General features: G+C 38.8%; 1 protein-coding gene across 1 annotated transcript; it reads right to left on the minus strand.

The window, feature by feature from the left end:
* Positions 1-203: 203 nt before the first annotated feature.
* Positions 204-14,913, minus strand: AGTR1 (angiotensin II receptor type 1). Its single transcript, XM_026097538.2, has 2 exons — positions 9,912-14,913; positions 204-8,565 (listed from the first exon to the last, which is right to left on the minus strand). The coding sequence occupies exon 2, from the start codon at positions 8,511-8,513 to the stop codon at positions 7,473-7,475; it is 1,041 nt and encodes a 346-aa protein (XP_025953323.1). The 5' UTR covers positions 8,514-8,565; positions 9,912-14,913; the 3' UTR covers positions 204-7,472.
* Between the last annotated feature and the right edge of the window lie 200 nt (positions 14,914-15,113).

The following is a 15,113-nucleotide window of genomic DNA, read 5'->3' on the forward strand; positions in this document are numbered from 1 at the left end:
CTCTGGGGTATGAGCTGGAGAGAAGGTACGCTTCCACTTGGAGCTAGCGGTCTTTTCAGACCACCTGCTTCCTTTGCTCCGGTACCTATGCTGGGAGCTAAAGCTAAAAGCACCTTTACTTTTGGGTTTGATGAGAAATAAAACTTGGGAGAAACAGCCAACCATGTGATGTGAAGATTAAATTGAACCACCACTTATTTAAATGTATTTTACGTTGTTTAATATTTTCAACACTTCAAAATATGATCACTCTGTTACAGATAATGTTTCTATGAAAAATGGTTACTTTCTTGCAGAATTATCATTGTTAGACATAAACCTGTCTGAAACTTGGTAAGTCTTTCTAAAACAGTGCAGTGACATTTATTGTTCACTCTTACGTAAAAATCGAAGGAATCATACAGAAAGTTGCCATAGATACCCAGAGAAATTCAAGAATATCAGAAATATCACATCCCTATATTAAACATATACATACACACTGCACTGTAAAATACAATCCAGTGTGTAACAAAGTATGTATTTCTACATGCTTCTTTGCATTTCCGTTTAGAGTAATCATATAATTCAATTTCACAAAAAATAGCTTTAACATTAACAATCTTCTAGTAGATGCAATTGCATCTGTTGTACACATTTATTTATACTCTGTCCCTGAAATGTATCCTGCAAATCATACACACTCCTTCACTTTATAGGTACCCCTCCACAGAAAGAGAGCTTCAGCTGATTTTGGAGTTTTCTTTTTATAGTGCAAAACTAAAATCTTAAAAGCTATATATATATATATATAAAAGCTATTTGATAAATGAATAAAAACTTGTGAAAACAAACATATTTAGATCCCTTAGTATTCCATAACTGTTCAGCAAAATTATATATAACTATATATAGTAGTATAACATATAAATTTTGTGAACTTATTTTATCTTTTGGTTTGTTTTCTGCGTTTATATAATGTGTAATAAACTAAGGATGAGGAAAAGTTCAGGTTAGGTAGGCAAAGCTGATATAAGTCTATATGCAGTGTATTGTTTTCCTTTCCTGGATATATAATATCTGATGGGTTTCTAAAGAATAATGTAATGTTTTCCTTAAAGAAATGTCAATAGTGGCAAATCAGCTGCTAGTATCTCATACGTATTCATTGACTAAAACACTTTTGGCTATTTATTCAATTTAAGAAAAAAGGCTGAGTTTGTTTTCTTGAAAATATTGGTTTGAGACAGTTAAAAAATATGGAAGTGTGTGTGGGGGGGGGAGGGGGGCGATTTTCTCCCTCATCTTTGCATAAGCTCCCAACCAGTACTTTGCTTTCTATACTTTTTTTTTTTCCTATGGGAGAATATTTTTGGCTCATTCTCTCTCTCTCTCTCTCTCTCTCTCTCTCTCTCTCTCTCTCTCTCTCTCTCTCTCTCTCTCTCTTTTTTTTTTTTTTTTTTTTTTTTTTTTTTTTTTTTTTTTTTTTTTTTTTAGCTTATCTGCAGAGTGAAAATAAACTTGTAGTTTTCTCCTTTGTCCTGTAACTGTCCTCTATCCTGGTCTAACAATATCTTTTTTTCACTCTCATGCTTGATTGTAGTGTCATGGTGCTGCCAGTATATAAAGCAGAGGGATGATTAAAATACATATAACTTACCTACTGGATAACTATCTTAATTTCTAAGTATTTTATAGGTCCAGCCTACAACTGTTTTACACTTTTCTCCAGTATGCAACACTAAAAAACTGAATATGAGGTGGACTTTGCTAGTGATATGCAAGATTAAATTCAATTTGACTTTTGTACAGGTTTGAAATGGAAATATTTGTTTCATTCTATCACCCTTTTGGCAAAAACAAACAAAAAAGCCCCAACAACTGTTAGTATGCTGGAACCTGATCCTAGTTCCACTGAACCCATCAGGGAATATCTACTCTGCGCAATATGGCACTGCTTAAGAAAAAAAAATCAAAGGTTATTCTAATGAGTGGGTATATTTACATTGAATATTCTGGGACAGGCAGCCTGAGTGTGGCTTTTCAGGACTAATTGGCCGTAACTTGATGTGATCCTGTATTTGACACTGTTCTAGGTGAATCTCTCCATAAGATAACTTCATTTAGTTTCTAAAGTTAAACTTCTAAAGTTCTGCCTTTAGCCATTTGTAAAATATCCAGTCCAAAAAACTTAATAAGCTTAGCTTGTTCTGGGTAACAAAGTGAATTGCTGACCCTCTGTTCTGCATGCAATTTTGGAGCTAGCGGATGCTGAGCTGAGTGAGTGGGTATCTCTCCATAGATATCCATTACGGATTGTAGACACAGCCCGCTCATCTGCGGCTTCAGCGGGCTCTGGGTTAGACTCTGGAGTAAAAAGACTCAGGAATGGTGACACAAAACATGACAGCATTAAATAGAAGTACTTTGGTGTGGATGATATTGCCTAAGATGAATAGCTATAGATACACCAATAAGGTTTGAGTACTTACAAGGAAATAGAAACATTTGTCTTTACTTTGGGTGCATTAATATAGCAGTGGAGATGTTTTTGTGAAAGCTATTATCTATTGATGACATCTGTTTGTAGTAATACTTCAGACGACAGAAGTTATACTCTTATACAACAGTAGTAAAACAATTACAGTATAAAACTATTTCTATTGAAGTAGAAAACATTAACATTCACCACTTTACAAATTGTGACTGCACGAAAATATTTAAAAGAAAATAACATCTAGTTCTTGTTGCTGAATTTACAAAGTATTTTTAAAGCTGCAGACAACTACACTAGTCTACCAAAAGGATCACATAATGCTGCTCTCAAACATGGTCTGTACCTGTTTGAGTATCTAGCCACATCTGCAGAAGTTGCCAGTGACAATGAGCTTGACAGCTCTGCCATTAATGCTAAGGATTTGTTAGCTCAGCCTTGGCAGCAAGGCCGCTGGTGCAGTGGGCTCAATGACTGGCAGAACAACCTCGTCCCTCTGCGCTAGCTGCTGCGCCGATGTGCCCCAAGCTTGCAAGGCGATGTCGAGGAGCAGAGCTGCAGACCCTGACCTCGCGAGGCGGGTAAGAATGGACTGACACGTTCCAAACTGGATGGGACACTTAAAGAAATTAAATGAGCCTCAAAACTTTCTTAGTACTTGGCAGAAAGATTTCATCTTAATTTTTTTAATCTGATGCAAAAATAAATTTGAATATTTATATACAGCACAACAGTAAATCTTTTCGAAATGAGCAAGCTCCTGCTTTAGGATTTCTCCTTTTTCTCCTTCTTTTCTTTTTCCTTTTTCCAGTATTTCTGTCTCCTTTCCATGGCGAACTTCTCTCTGGGAACATTTGCAATTCAGTACATTTAGAAAGGAGGTCAGTAAGATGAATCATTGCTGAAGCTTTGCAAGCAAAACTGAACCAAACCTGGGAATCACACTACATTCTCTACTGTCATCACAGTTTCAAGCAGATGATGAGAATCATGATCTAAATAATAATTTTGGTTAAGAAAAGGGACTTTTGACCTGATATTTACTCTACAACATCTTGATTAACTCTGTAAACATGAGGAAATTTTTAAGCTAAGGAGCCAAGTTAATCTCCAATGTATCTGTAATGATTTTGCTGGAATTTAGGCTAATTAATGATATTTATGTATCTATAAAATATGATTTAGAGTGGTGCATAATCGGTAAGCAAGTAGAACATGGAACATGAGTCATATTAAGTACTTTTGCACAATAAATAGAAATAAATATTATTCATCTATATGTCAAACAATGTGATTTAGAAACTATTCTGCTAACAGAGAGGAAGTATTCATTCAAATAAGCCAACAGAATATAACTGTGATAGAATAGGAGCAGATGAAGGGATTCCTGCGTTTAGGGCTGTATGTTGTCCCCACAAACATTGGCTTGAGTTTCCCACACCCGGAGAGTATGGGGAAGAACTCGGAGTTTGTCAAGTTTCTTGCTTTGGTCATCCTGAGAATGAAAAGTGCTTTGGATTTTTCTTTTAAAATAATATCGCATTATTATTTCTTAATTAACTTGTGTGTTCTTTAAGCCAGTGGGAGTTTGTTCTTAAACACATATAACTAGTTCTTATTTTCGTATTGAATTAAGAAGGCTCAACCCAAAGCTCCCCAAAGGCAAGGAAGTCAGAGAGCCACATCTTACTCCTTCCTGTAGGCAAAGAGTAGGATCCTGCACCAAAGGATGCTCTGGCTGTCTCCTGCCTGCCCCTCTGCAGGGGTCACACAGCTGTGGCTCCACAGCAGTGGCCAAAGCCTGTAATTGGCACCCAGAAGTGGGAAGATCTCTTTGCTGCTCTGCTCTGTTACTTCTACATGATACATGCAGAAAACTTAAGTCTTAAACACTCAAGTCTTTCTCTTGTGTGTTCTAGGGAGCATGCACGCATAGCAATGCGATCTAAGTGCTGAAATGGTGCCGTGCGACTAGACAGGCCTGATCCTGTACTCCACGCTGCTGCTCCTCTGCGTGCCCCGTGCCCGGGTCTCCAGCACGGCACTTTCAATGAGTAGGTGTGCAGGGGAGCACAGTGCTGAGCAACATGCTGTTTCTCAGCACTGGCATTCTTGCAGCTGGGCGCATGTTGAAAGCGGTGTGGGTGCACTGAGGAAAAAGGGGGCTCTTTGGGTAGTCGCCAGCTCGGGGCTTTGCAGGGTGCCTGGAGCTGTAGCATGTGGCTGTAGCCAGCCACATTGACTCTGCGCTCCACAAGAGTCCACTTTGCTGCCTCACAGCTACAGCTGCTGGAGAACTTTATCTGTGGATTTAGGTGGTTACTTTTTGTTATTTACTAATTTGCTTTTAGTTTTAGCAAACACTAACCTATGACCCGCTGTGTTTGCCCTTCTCCTTGCCCTTAGAAGAACAAAGACTTTCCAACATTATTTAACAGCAGCTTTGCCCTCTGCTTTCTTTGCCCATCAATTCAAGGTCAGTCCCCTGTTGAAAGCACACCAGCTGCAATTCCCTCCTGCCTTTCCTGCAGCCACCCCGCCAAGTGTGCGTGCCCTCGGTTTCCCCACGGTGCAGACAGGCACAGGTGGCACTAGCAGTTAGGACACACAATCTCTTAAAAATGCAGGATTGGGCCGGAAGTGATCAAAGTCACTAACTTCTGTTCTCTGTCACTACTGATTCTGCTTTTCCTCCAGGTGATAAATGAGTCCCTTCAGTTAAATACTTAGATACCACTTGCACAAATATGCTTCTATTTTCTCTTTGGGGTGGCTGCCTCTTGTAGCAATGCAGTCACCATTTTGGAAATGAACCATCTATTGTGGTGGTCTGGGACATTGGATGTGGGTGACCAAGAGAATCAGCAGGTGAAGGGATAAAGCTTGCTTAGCCCCTTCCTCAGGAAGTTTAAAACAATCTCATCCATCGAGGAAGCAGGTATTTCTGTAGGACTTGCACCATAGGTAAGGATCCACAGATCCACCAGGAGGCAGGGAAACAGTCTTCCATCTTAAAGTTGCCATAGGAAGAGACACCACAACAGTTTTGGCTGCATCCAGCAGGTGGCAGGCACAGCACGCTGAATTCTGTCCGAGTGAGCTGCCTCTGCCAGCGAAGGCTCCCAGTGCCGCTCGGCGCGTGCATGTGTGTGCGTGAGGAAAACGTCACGCAGACAAAGGGCAAGCCCCGCTATTCCTTCATCAGCTCGCTGAGTGCTGAGGTGGTTACTGCTCTGGATGCTACTTACAATGCATGGGACTATTGTCATATTCATTTTTTAATGCCTGTCTCTCATAAACATCAAAGGATAGATACAAGCTAAATGTAAAGCATTATATATAATGCTAATCATTTACCTGCCTCTTTAAATGACACACATCCAGCTTTCAAATTCTGAGCTATTAGCCTTCCATTAAAATATCAAAATAATGTCCCTTTCATTTAAGGTTCACATAGTGCTTTACAAGTTCTACTGAATCCTCACAATGCTCTTGCAGAGTACGCAAGTAGAGACTGCTCCCATTTTGCAGCTGGAAGAACAAAGGCACAATTCAAGAAACCTGCCTTAAAGTAAATGAATGAAAGATCAGGAAAAGGCATCACGTTCTCAGACCTGGTCCCAATCCTATTTTTAAAGTATTAAACTACAGAAATAACTTCTTTTGTTGTATTTTGACTTAATTTCCTGAAGTTAAAATAATCTTATCTTTTAAAATAATATTTGTTTATGTGCAAGACACTGATAATCAGAAGATAAGGATAATCCAACCATTTGCTAGCTAATCAAAAAACACATTAAATATATTATTTTTAAGATTATGAACACTGCAGATTCCCCAGGGTCATCTATTTGCCTACATGATATATGTAAAATTTTTGACTTTTTCTTAGATTTTGCTATATTGAAAAGTATTTATGAACTTTTGGAGAAAGTAGATGAGACTGAATTGAAAACAAATATTTTCTGGAGTACTACCTGAGGTCAAAAGGGCATATGAGTACATCATTAATTGAAATTTCCTACAGCAGTTATCACCTTTTCCCCCTCATTTGTAAGGGGAGTTTGAGCCAGACTTTGTTTTGATTTATGCTAGTGTAATTTGAAATAGTTCCATACAAGTCGGAGTCCTACAGGGAGCAAATGCTTCTTATTCTAGGATTTGTTTTACAGAAATAGAGAGTAACTCCATAAAAGTCAAGAACAAAGTTTGGTCTCAGAGGTTTCGTGGTGTGACTGAGAGCATATTAAACTGTTAACAGTTAAACTATTTGAAATCTATGGGTAGGAATATAAATCTAGAAATATTTATTCTATATTTAATAAATAAATCTGCATTTATTGCATATATTATAAACTTTTGGCATTTTAAAACGAAAAATAGTAGCATAAGGGGGAATTAAATCAATTTCAAGGTCCTTAAATTTCTCTCCAAGTTTAGAATTGGGCTTGTAGATGTAACACATACTTGAATAACAAGTTATGTTATAAATATAATGATATATGTAATTACAGGGAAAACAAACAAGCAGTGCACCTCTTCTGACTCCTTGAACAAAATTCCAAATGCTTACATTAAAATTGCTCAGGTATGTGCAAAACAGGTCCTTCTGATTTCATGCAATTTATACATGCTTTTCCTTTAACTCCACTTCAGAAGTCTTTTCAGTTTTATCTACCCTCTCTGAAGTAAATGTAAGGATGCTGGGAAAAACCCCCCAAGTACCTGTCCACCATTTATGTTGCTTCCAGTAAAGAAGAACAAAATGAAAACCACACAGTCCTCTTCACAATATAAAACAAAAGGCCACTGCTAAATCCTTACAGTATGATTTCTCTGAGGCGGTTTAATGTTTTAGTAATGAGCAGTAAGCTGTGGTGTTCAGGAGTGCAGATGAGTTCTGTCACTCTTGCTGCTTCATTCACAAGTTTGTTCTGGAAAAGTATATTGCAAAAACACATCACTCAGTGTCAAAAGACCCAGCAGTCTTTTCAGTGGGTCAGTGTATGTTTTCTGGTGGCCGATATGAGAGGGAGCTCATTTTCGTCGTTAGACTGGGATGTGCACTGACATTTGGTGGAATGTATTTTATTAGCTGAAGGAAGTATTTTTTAAAATTTTTTCCAAAAAAAACATAAAAAAAGGGATTCAAGCAGTTGTTAAAGTAAGCGATGCAAATGGTGAAGGGCATAGCCGTATCCACAATATCAGTGATTTTGCAGTCTGTTATTACATGTAATTGAATTAACACATCCAGAAAAGTGAACACCTGATGCGGAATCCAGGAAAAGAAGAAGAAAAATACTATTGCCACAATCATCTTAAAAATATCATCATTTCTGGTTTTATTTTTTTGAATTTGATATGCTTTCTTCAGGGTCTTCCAAATTAAGGTATAGCTTGTTAATATGATCAGAAAAGGTATTAAAAAGCCCAGCAAATTTTTGGATAAACCTAACCCAACCCGGAGTGTTGTGTTATTGTTGTCATACCGAAAACCACAAACCGTCATGTTCAAGTTCTCAGCAAAGAATATATTACGGTGAATGATGACGGGCAAACTGGCCACACCGGCGAGAAGCCAGATGGCGATGCAAATGATTCTGGCAAGGAACATGGTACGCCGAATGCGGGACTTCACGGGGTGGACTATGGCCAGGTACCGGTCAATACTGAGGCATGTGAGCAGGAACACGCTGGCGTACAAATTGAAACTTATCCCTGCTGAGGCTAACTTACACAAACAGTTGCCGAAAGGCCACTGGTACTCCATGGCAGTGTAGGCTGCCCAGAGCGGCAGAGTTATGAGAAAGCACAGGTCAGCCAGGGCCAGGTTTAGCAGAAAGATGCTGGCTACCGTTTTTAATTTCATGTAGCAGTAAATGACAATAACGACCAGGCTGTTCCCAAATATGCCTATGATGAAGATGATACTGTAAACAGTTGGGACCATAATGTAGATGTAGCTGTGCCTTCCTGAAACCGGACAGTCGACGTAGATTCTTTTAACGGTTTCTTCAGTAGAATAATTTGGGACCATTTTGACCTCTTCCTCTGTAGCCTAGTTTCAGAGAGAAATATGAAGTTCACACCTGGCGGGGGAAAAGGAAGAAAATATTATTCATGAGGAGGATTAATTTAAAAAAGATTTCAATTAAACTTCAAGACTTTGTGCCTAATTGGAGGTCCAATTCATTGTAAGACATTTCAATTCCAATTCATAGGACACAGAGTAAGAAATTAATCTATCTGCCATTAACTGACCATTGCCTATGGCTTTCAGTTGAAAACTGGCTTAGAGGCCAAATCCTTAATTGGTACTTATTCAGGGAAAACTTTTAATGGAAAACAATAGAAACCTTTTTCTTCTTTTAATTAGTTTTTGTTCATAAACATATACTCTGTTCTACTTATGGGCACCTCCTGTTTTTCCATGCCTTTGCCTTATGTAGCTAATGCTGCCATTGTCTTCTGCTTTTATTTGAAAAGTCCTGGGCAGTATCCTGTCGTCTTTGACTGTGAACCAAAACCACAGGGATAAGGTTCTCTGCTGGCTTTGAATAGAAGTGGTAATCTAGTCTCAAATCTGCAAGTTTATTCTCTTTTAGCCCAAAACTACAGATACCAACTGGCTCAGTTATGAAACACTTTTTTGTCTGGAACTTGCATCATCTTCACTGGGAATTTCACACCGTGTGTTTCTGTTGAATCGTTTCTATTTGGAAGGTAGGTAGATAGAACCAGATCTTATCTGGCCAAATATTTGCCCAAATTTGAACCAACAGTTCCTTTAGCTTTGATTTTCTCTGATTTGGAGTGGGAGTTAAGAGGAGCTTATTTATTACATCTGTGATACAACACCTATAGCAGTCTGCCGGAGCTTCTTCATTGACTTCCAGGGAGCTGGAATGAGCCACAGTTCACAAATGCAGTGCACAACAGTAAAGCAATAAATAAACCCCACACCAATCCCAGCCAAAGGGCATACTGATTCTCAGTCCACAAAAAACTGAGAAAACAAACAAATATGTTGCCTATACTAGCTGTAGTAATGTCAGTGCTGTTTCATTTGAAACCTAGCAACTGCAGAACCAGTTCCTTCCCATTCTCCAAACTGGTAGTCACCTCTAATCTACAGTATATAGGGGATAATCAGCAGTCTGAAACTGAATCCATGTGAAGTATAGCTGATGTAGATTTTCTTGTTTTTCTTTCTTTTTTTTTTTAAAAAGGGAATTCTTGCACATACAAGGAAAAGTTTAATTCAGAAAAGATTTTGTTTTTATTTTTTGTTCCATTATCTTATCAATAGTATTGCCAGAAAGCCAATCCCCATGATTCTACAAGTCTTTGCTTTCTGACCCCTTAAATTCTGGGGGGGGGGGGGTGGGGGACGACAGTTTAGAACACTTAAATTAGTCCAAAACTCTGTAGTTACCTCTGTCATAAGTCTGGCTCTTCTGTGGCAGATGATACCTATTGCTAGTGGTGGATAGCTGTTTTGGTAGGGTGGTTTTTCACTCTTTATGATTTGCTGACCACTACAGCTTCTTGAAAATATCCAGAGAGCAGAGGGACAGCATTTTAGTTGATATAAATTCATCAGAGTTTCAGAGGATCCAGGAGAACCAAGACAGAAGTATTTAATTTTTCTGGATTAAAAAAAAAAAAAAAAAACTTTAGGTGTCTTCTCAACCAATTCCTTTTTTCAGTATAGTTTTTGTTTGCAAAACAGTACAGAGGAAAGAACATTAGGATTTGGCCTAACACTGTTAGATTCTTCAGAATGTAAATGAAAACTAACTGATTTCTTTCAATTACTTAACAAGGTTCCAATTTAAAATAAAACTAGTTAATGAACATATGTCAAAAAAGTAGTAAGGGAATTAAAATAGTAGATGACCATAATTTCTGAAGAGTTCTTGTCTATGTAGGTTGGTGTGGTGTCTCCCCCCTCCCCCCCCAATAAATATGTGATATATCTAAGGGACAAAGTTATTTGGATATCTCAAACTATACTCAAACATTTTGATTACCAGTTCATTCTGTAGATATGATAAGCATAGTGTGTTAAGAAAAGTGAATTCAGATTAGGTACTTATTTTGATCCCTGACGTGAATCAGTTTGTTTATTTTTATATATATATAAATATTTCTATACAACATTTCAAGCTTAATTACTTGAGTCTATTTCTACATCACAAGGAAAGATTAGGACACTCATACAACTTGGTGTTTCATTGCACTGTAAATATCTTAAATATTCTCAAGATACCTAGCTTCCCATCTGGCTTGGAATTATATTTAAGCTGCCAAAGGGAAAAACAAACTCTGACAATCCAGACCTGTGCTTCTTTGTCACACATGAATATCTGTAAAAAGAGTTTAAGATGCTGTGGGAACCACAATTCAAATTGCCCTTTTAGCTAGTGACAAAAATCTGTGTGCCTGAGAATTCAAGTTGTAGTCTCAGTATAGAAAAAAAATTTAGACCACAGAAGCATAGGCAAATGTTCCAAAATCTGTTTTACGGGGCACCTGATGGGTTTGCCAGGGCTTTTGTGCTCTCCAAGAATGGCTTCCTTATTAACGAGTTGTGACTCTAGGAAGCAGGTAATAAACTGTAAGTGACTCTGATATTAAATCTTTTCCAGGGTCTACAGAAAAGCAATCTTTCCTCAAAAATTAGTGGAGATTTTAAAAAAATGACAGTTGTTATTGCAGAGTAGTGTTTAGTTCTGTCTGCAGCATCCTGACAGTTGTCAGCCAAACTGAACTTGTGCTGCCTGAAATACAGATTAAGTATATTGGCATTTAAAAAAACCCCACTTAAATGCAAAGTCATTTTTATACAGATAAATAACCCAAAGACCCCGGCCAGTATATGTGCATTCAGCAAGAAAAGAGATCCGTCACTGTAGAAATGTGGGCTCTGCTCTTATGGTGGAGGTTGCTCATTTGTGTTGTTCAGCACTGAGGTTCCCATTAATGGCGGGGTTCTGCTGTGTGGAGCGTTTGACCTGCTCTTGTTAGGAGACAAGCCTTATTCCAACTGTATTGTCTCCTTAATCCTTCTTTTTAATAGAGCAGTGAGGCACAGACATGTGTCGGCAAAGCCTGCGCAGGAAGTGTGAGCAGAGCCAGGAACTGAACCCAGCATATGAGCTGCAGCCAGCCCCTTATGAGCAAGGTCACCCTTTGGCTCTCACTTTATTCGTCTGTGCTCTTAACAGACTCAGTGCATCTTTATCATTGCTAATGTTCTATATGTTTTCCTGGACTGGGAATAATTCTTGCATTAATAAGCTGATTCACTTCAATAAAGATAACAGGGTAATTTCAAGATTTAGCTTCTTGGGAATTCTATCAAGAATGGAATATCTAATTAAATGCAACTAAAGACAAAACTTCTGTCAAGAGCTGCCATTTAATTCTTCCCAGTCTCTCCAATTCATTCTATGAGTTAGTCCAGTTACCTCAATCATAACAGATGCCTCAAAACAACATTCCTTATTTTTACCAAATTAAGGAAGTGGAAAAAGTTGAGCTAACACAGCTGGCACAAACAAATGGATATCATTCTGGCCATGCGTGGCACTCTATGCATACTGAGCTCAACTTCCTGGCTTTTAAACCATGCCAACTCTAGAGTGCATGGGGTTTGGCTCTGTGGAAGGTCATGTTATCTGTAGGACAGGGAGAGCCAGCATAAAAAGATTGCAAGATAAAGAAATCCTCTTATCTCAGCCCTGGGTCGTGGAAGTGACCAAGAAGTTTTGACAATAACTGATAGATTCTGCAGCATCAAGGTCTGCAAATATTTGCCTTGTCCCAGCTACATGCTGGTGCTGCATGGTCTATCTGTTATCATTGCCTTTGCTCACTTATACACCCATTGAGATTATGGCCAAAAATTAGCAGTAAGAAACCATAGTGAAGTCTCTATTAAGAAAAACATCACTGCAAGCTAGACCCACAGTAAAGCAGATGAAGGCCCAATTCAGGTTGAAGAAGACCTTTCTTCCTGACTAGATTAATTCATACTATTCAGCGAGTACCTCCTGCTCTGCATGTACTAACTGGCAGGCCCAGTGGCTAAGACAAACATAGCCAGGTCTTTCATAGGAAATTTTAAAAAATCGTATCAGATCTGATGGCGAATACTCCCCTTCTGGTGGCACTGAGTGTTTCTGTATAGTAGTAGAAGCCAAGATATTTTTCTCAGTGTCACTTTACCTACCCCTGGAGTGTAGTATACTGTTTAACTTTCAATTTCCCTTTTCTACTCATATGGTGGTTGGGTTTTTCTCATGCCAGCAGTAGCTTTAGTTGATGTAATGAATAGCACATGCACTTTCTTGAAAGTGCATTAAGGACTATATTAAATTCTCAAAAATGTGTTTAAAAAACAATCAGGTTTGGACATTTGTGTCTGGCTCTGAGGTTCTATGCACTTTCTGTGAGGTATTAAATTGCCTATACTTATTTTGGAGTGTTCAGAAAGTAAAAAGAAAAACAATTCCCGTGGAGAATCAGGCATTTGGTCAAGAAATAGTGTCACATTTTAATTTATTATCTGTGTAAGGATATAACCCTTTTGGAATTAAAGGACCAACCTAGTTTTTGGTGCAACGCTGTTGAAGTCAGTGGAATTGCACAAAGGATGTGTTTGGCACATTACCAGCTTTGAAGTATACCAAGAAATTACAACGAATACATGAAGAAATCTATTCCTGTTTCCACTAAGTGAAAAGGAAGTGGAAATGTAGTACGTAGTTTCTTTCAAGTGAATGAATATGGATTGCAATTTGTATATCTGAAAACACGGACAGTTTGAATATGGCTGTGAGACTGCCCCTCTGAAGAGCCTTATGTCTGCGGCTGCAGTGGGGAAGGCACTGCTATCTCCACTTGGATTTTTAGATTCACTGGAATTTTTAAACTTTCAAAGCTAGCCTTGGTGATATCAGCTGCCTCGAGGACATTTGTAACCTTAGAGTACCAGGAAAAGCTTCAAAGCGGGAGAGAAAAATCATCCATTTTGAAGAGTTTGGGCTTGTGGCAGCTATGAGTGGTGAGGGAGGGCAGGGGTGGTGGTGTGGAAACCTTACAGGCAGCTATTCCTCTATTTTATTCTTCATTATTTTTTCTTACCGCTGTTATTTCTGCTGTCATTATCACTTGCTGCAGTTCACTCACTGGTCCCAGGGCCATGGTTATGTACACTTTAGACAAAGCAAATACTTCCCCAGGGGAACTACTGGAGATTGTTTAAAAACTTTGCAGAAATAGATGGCTAATACAACTTTATGCTGCCAGAATTCACCGCAGCTGGTTAAACCACTGGCCAGCTGAATGCAAGTATTAAAATTGTGCACACTGATGATTCCATTTAAAGCTTCCTAAATGACCTGAGTTAACATAATGATAATTGGATCATTTTAAGGCTGATACACAAGGAGCTTTTTCGAAGAGGATTGAATTGATGTGACTGTGAATGGCGTGGCCACATCAATCTCAAAGCAAATTATCCTGTGAGCAGCAAACCCTTGTTGTATGTTACTGTCCTGTTTGACCTTTTATCTTTTGTAATTACAATGATTATAATAAGTCACTGATAACGAAATGCTTCAGACTGCTCTACCAACTATTATTTACCACTCCATTCATTGCTGCTGTTGGGCGAGCATGCATCCTAATTAAACTGCCTGTCCAAACTCCAAGGAGTGCTGGGCCCATGTAAGGTAAACAGTGCTTTGCCAACTGACAGATAAGCTAGCAGTGCCTGTGGCTTCCTGCGACAGCTTCAACAGCTATAAATAGGTAAGCAGATGTCACAAGTCAAATTTTAAATGAAAATGTGTTTTTGATATTTGCTTTGATACTGACTAAATAAATGCAGGCTGACTGAACTGCAACAGATTAGCCACCTCACCATTAGGTAATATAAGGGGTTTTTCTTTCTTTCTTTTTTTCTTCTCCAGCTAGTAGGTGGATTATTTGCTTTTCATACGAATGAGAAGATATTTCCATGTTTAAAAGGATGATAGGCTTTATTTTTATGCATAATTATTACACAGGAAGAAGAGAGGCTGTAAAATGTTTTGGTGCAGTATGCTCAGTATACTACATTTACTTCTTACTGTCAGCATAATATTTTTTCCTTTGTTGCAAGAGCCTAGTTCCCCCTTTCCTAATTTCTTCTTCTTTTTTATGGAAAACTAATGACACTTTCCAAATGCTCTATTTCACTGCCTGTTTTTCTACCCAGCAATTCTACCCAATTACTCCAGTTAGCTTGTTCCTCATATCCTCCAGGGTCCGAGCTGAGCTACAGGCTTTCCTTTACAGCACCCATCCCAGGCACTGGATGAACACTGAGAATAGGGAGGAGGAAAACCCCCTGCCCACTCCAGTTTCCTGCTGGCATCCAGATTACCTGGGCCAGCCTACGGGAAGAACAAACAAAAATCAGGTACTTTTTGGCAGGTAGCAAAGCAGTCTAGAAGAGTGTGTGTGTGTGTGTGTGTGTGTGTGTCTGTCCGTCCGTCTGTCCGTCCGTCCATAGTTGCTAGAATTAACAGCCAGGGTTGCAACTCCACTCCCTGCTCAATACATTCCTCCAGCCTGCAGAGGACGG

This window comes from Dromaius novaehollandiae, chromosome 9, assembly GCF_036370855.1.
Source record: "Dromaius novaehollandiae isolate bDroNov1 chromosome 9, bDroNov1.hap1, whole genome shotgun sequence".
NCBI classification, from domain to species: Eukaryota; Metazoa; Chordata; class Aves; order Casuariiformes; family Dromaiidae; genus Dromaius; species Dromaius novaehollandiae.

Excerpts from the sequence above, each read along its gene's own strand:
- AGTR1 (XM_026097538.2), bottom strand. The coding sequence starts at position 8,513 with ATGGTCCCAAATTATTCTACTGAAGAAACCGTTAAAAGAATCTACGTC.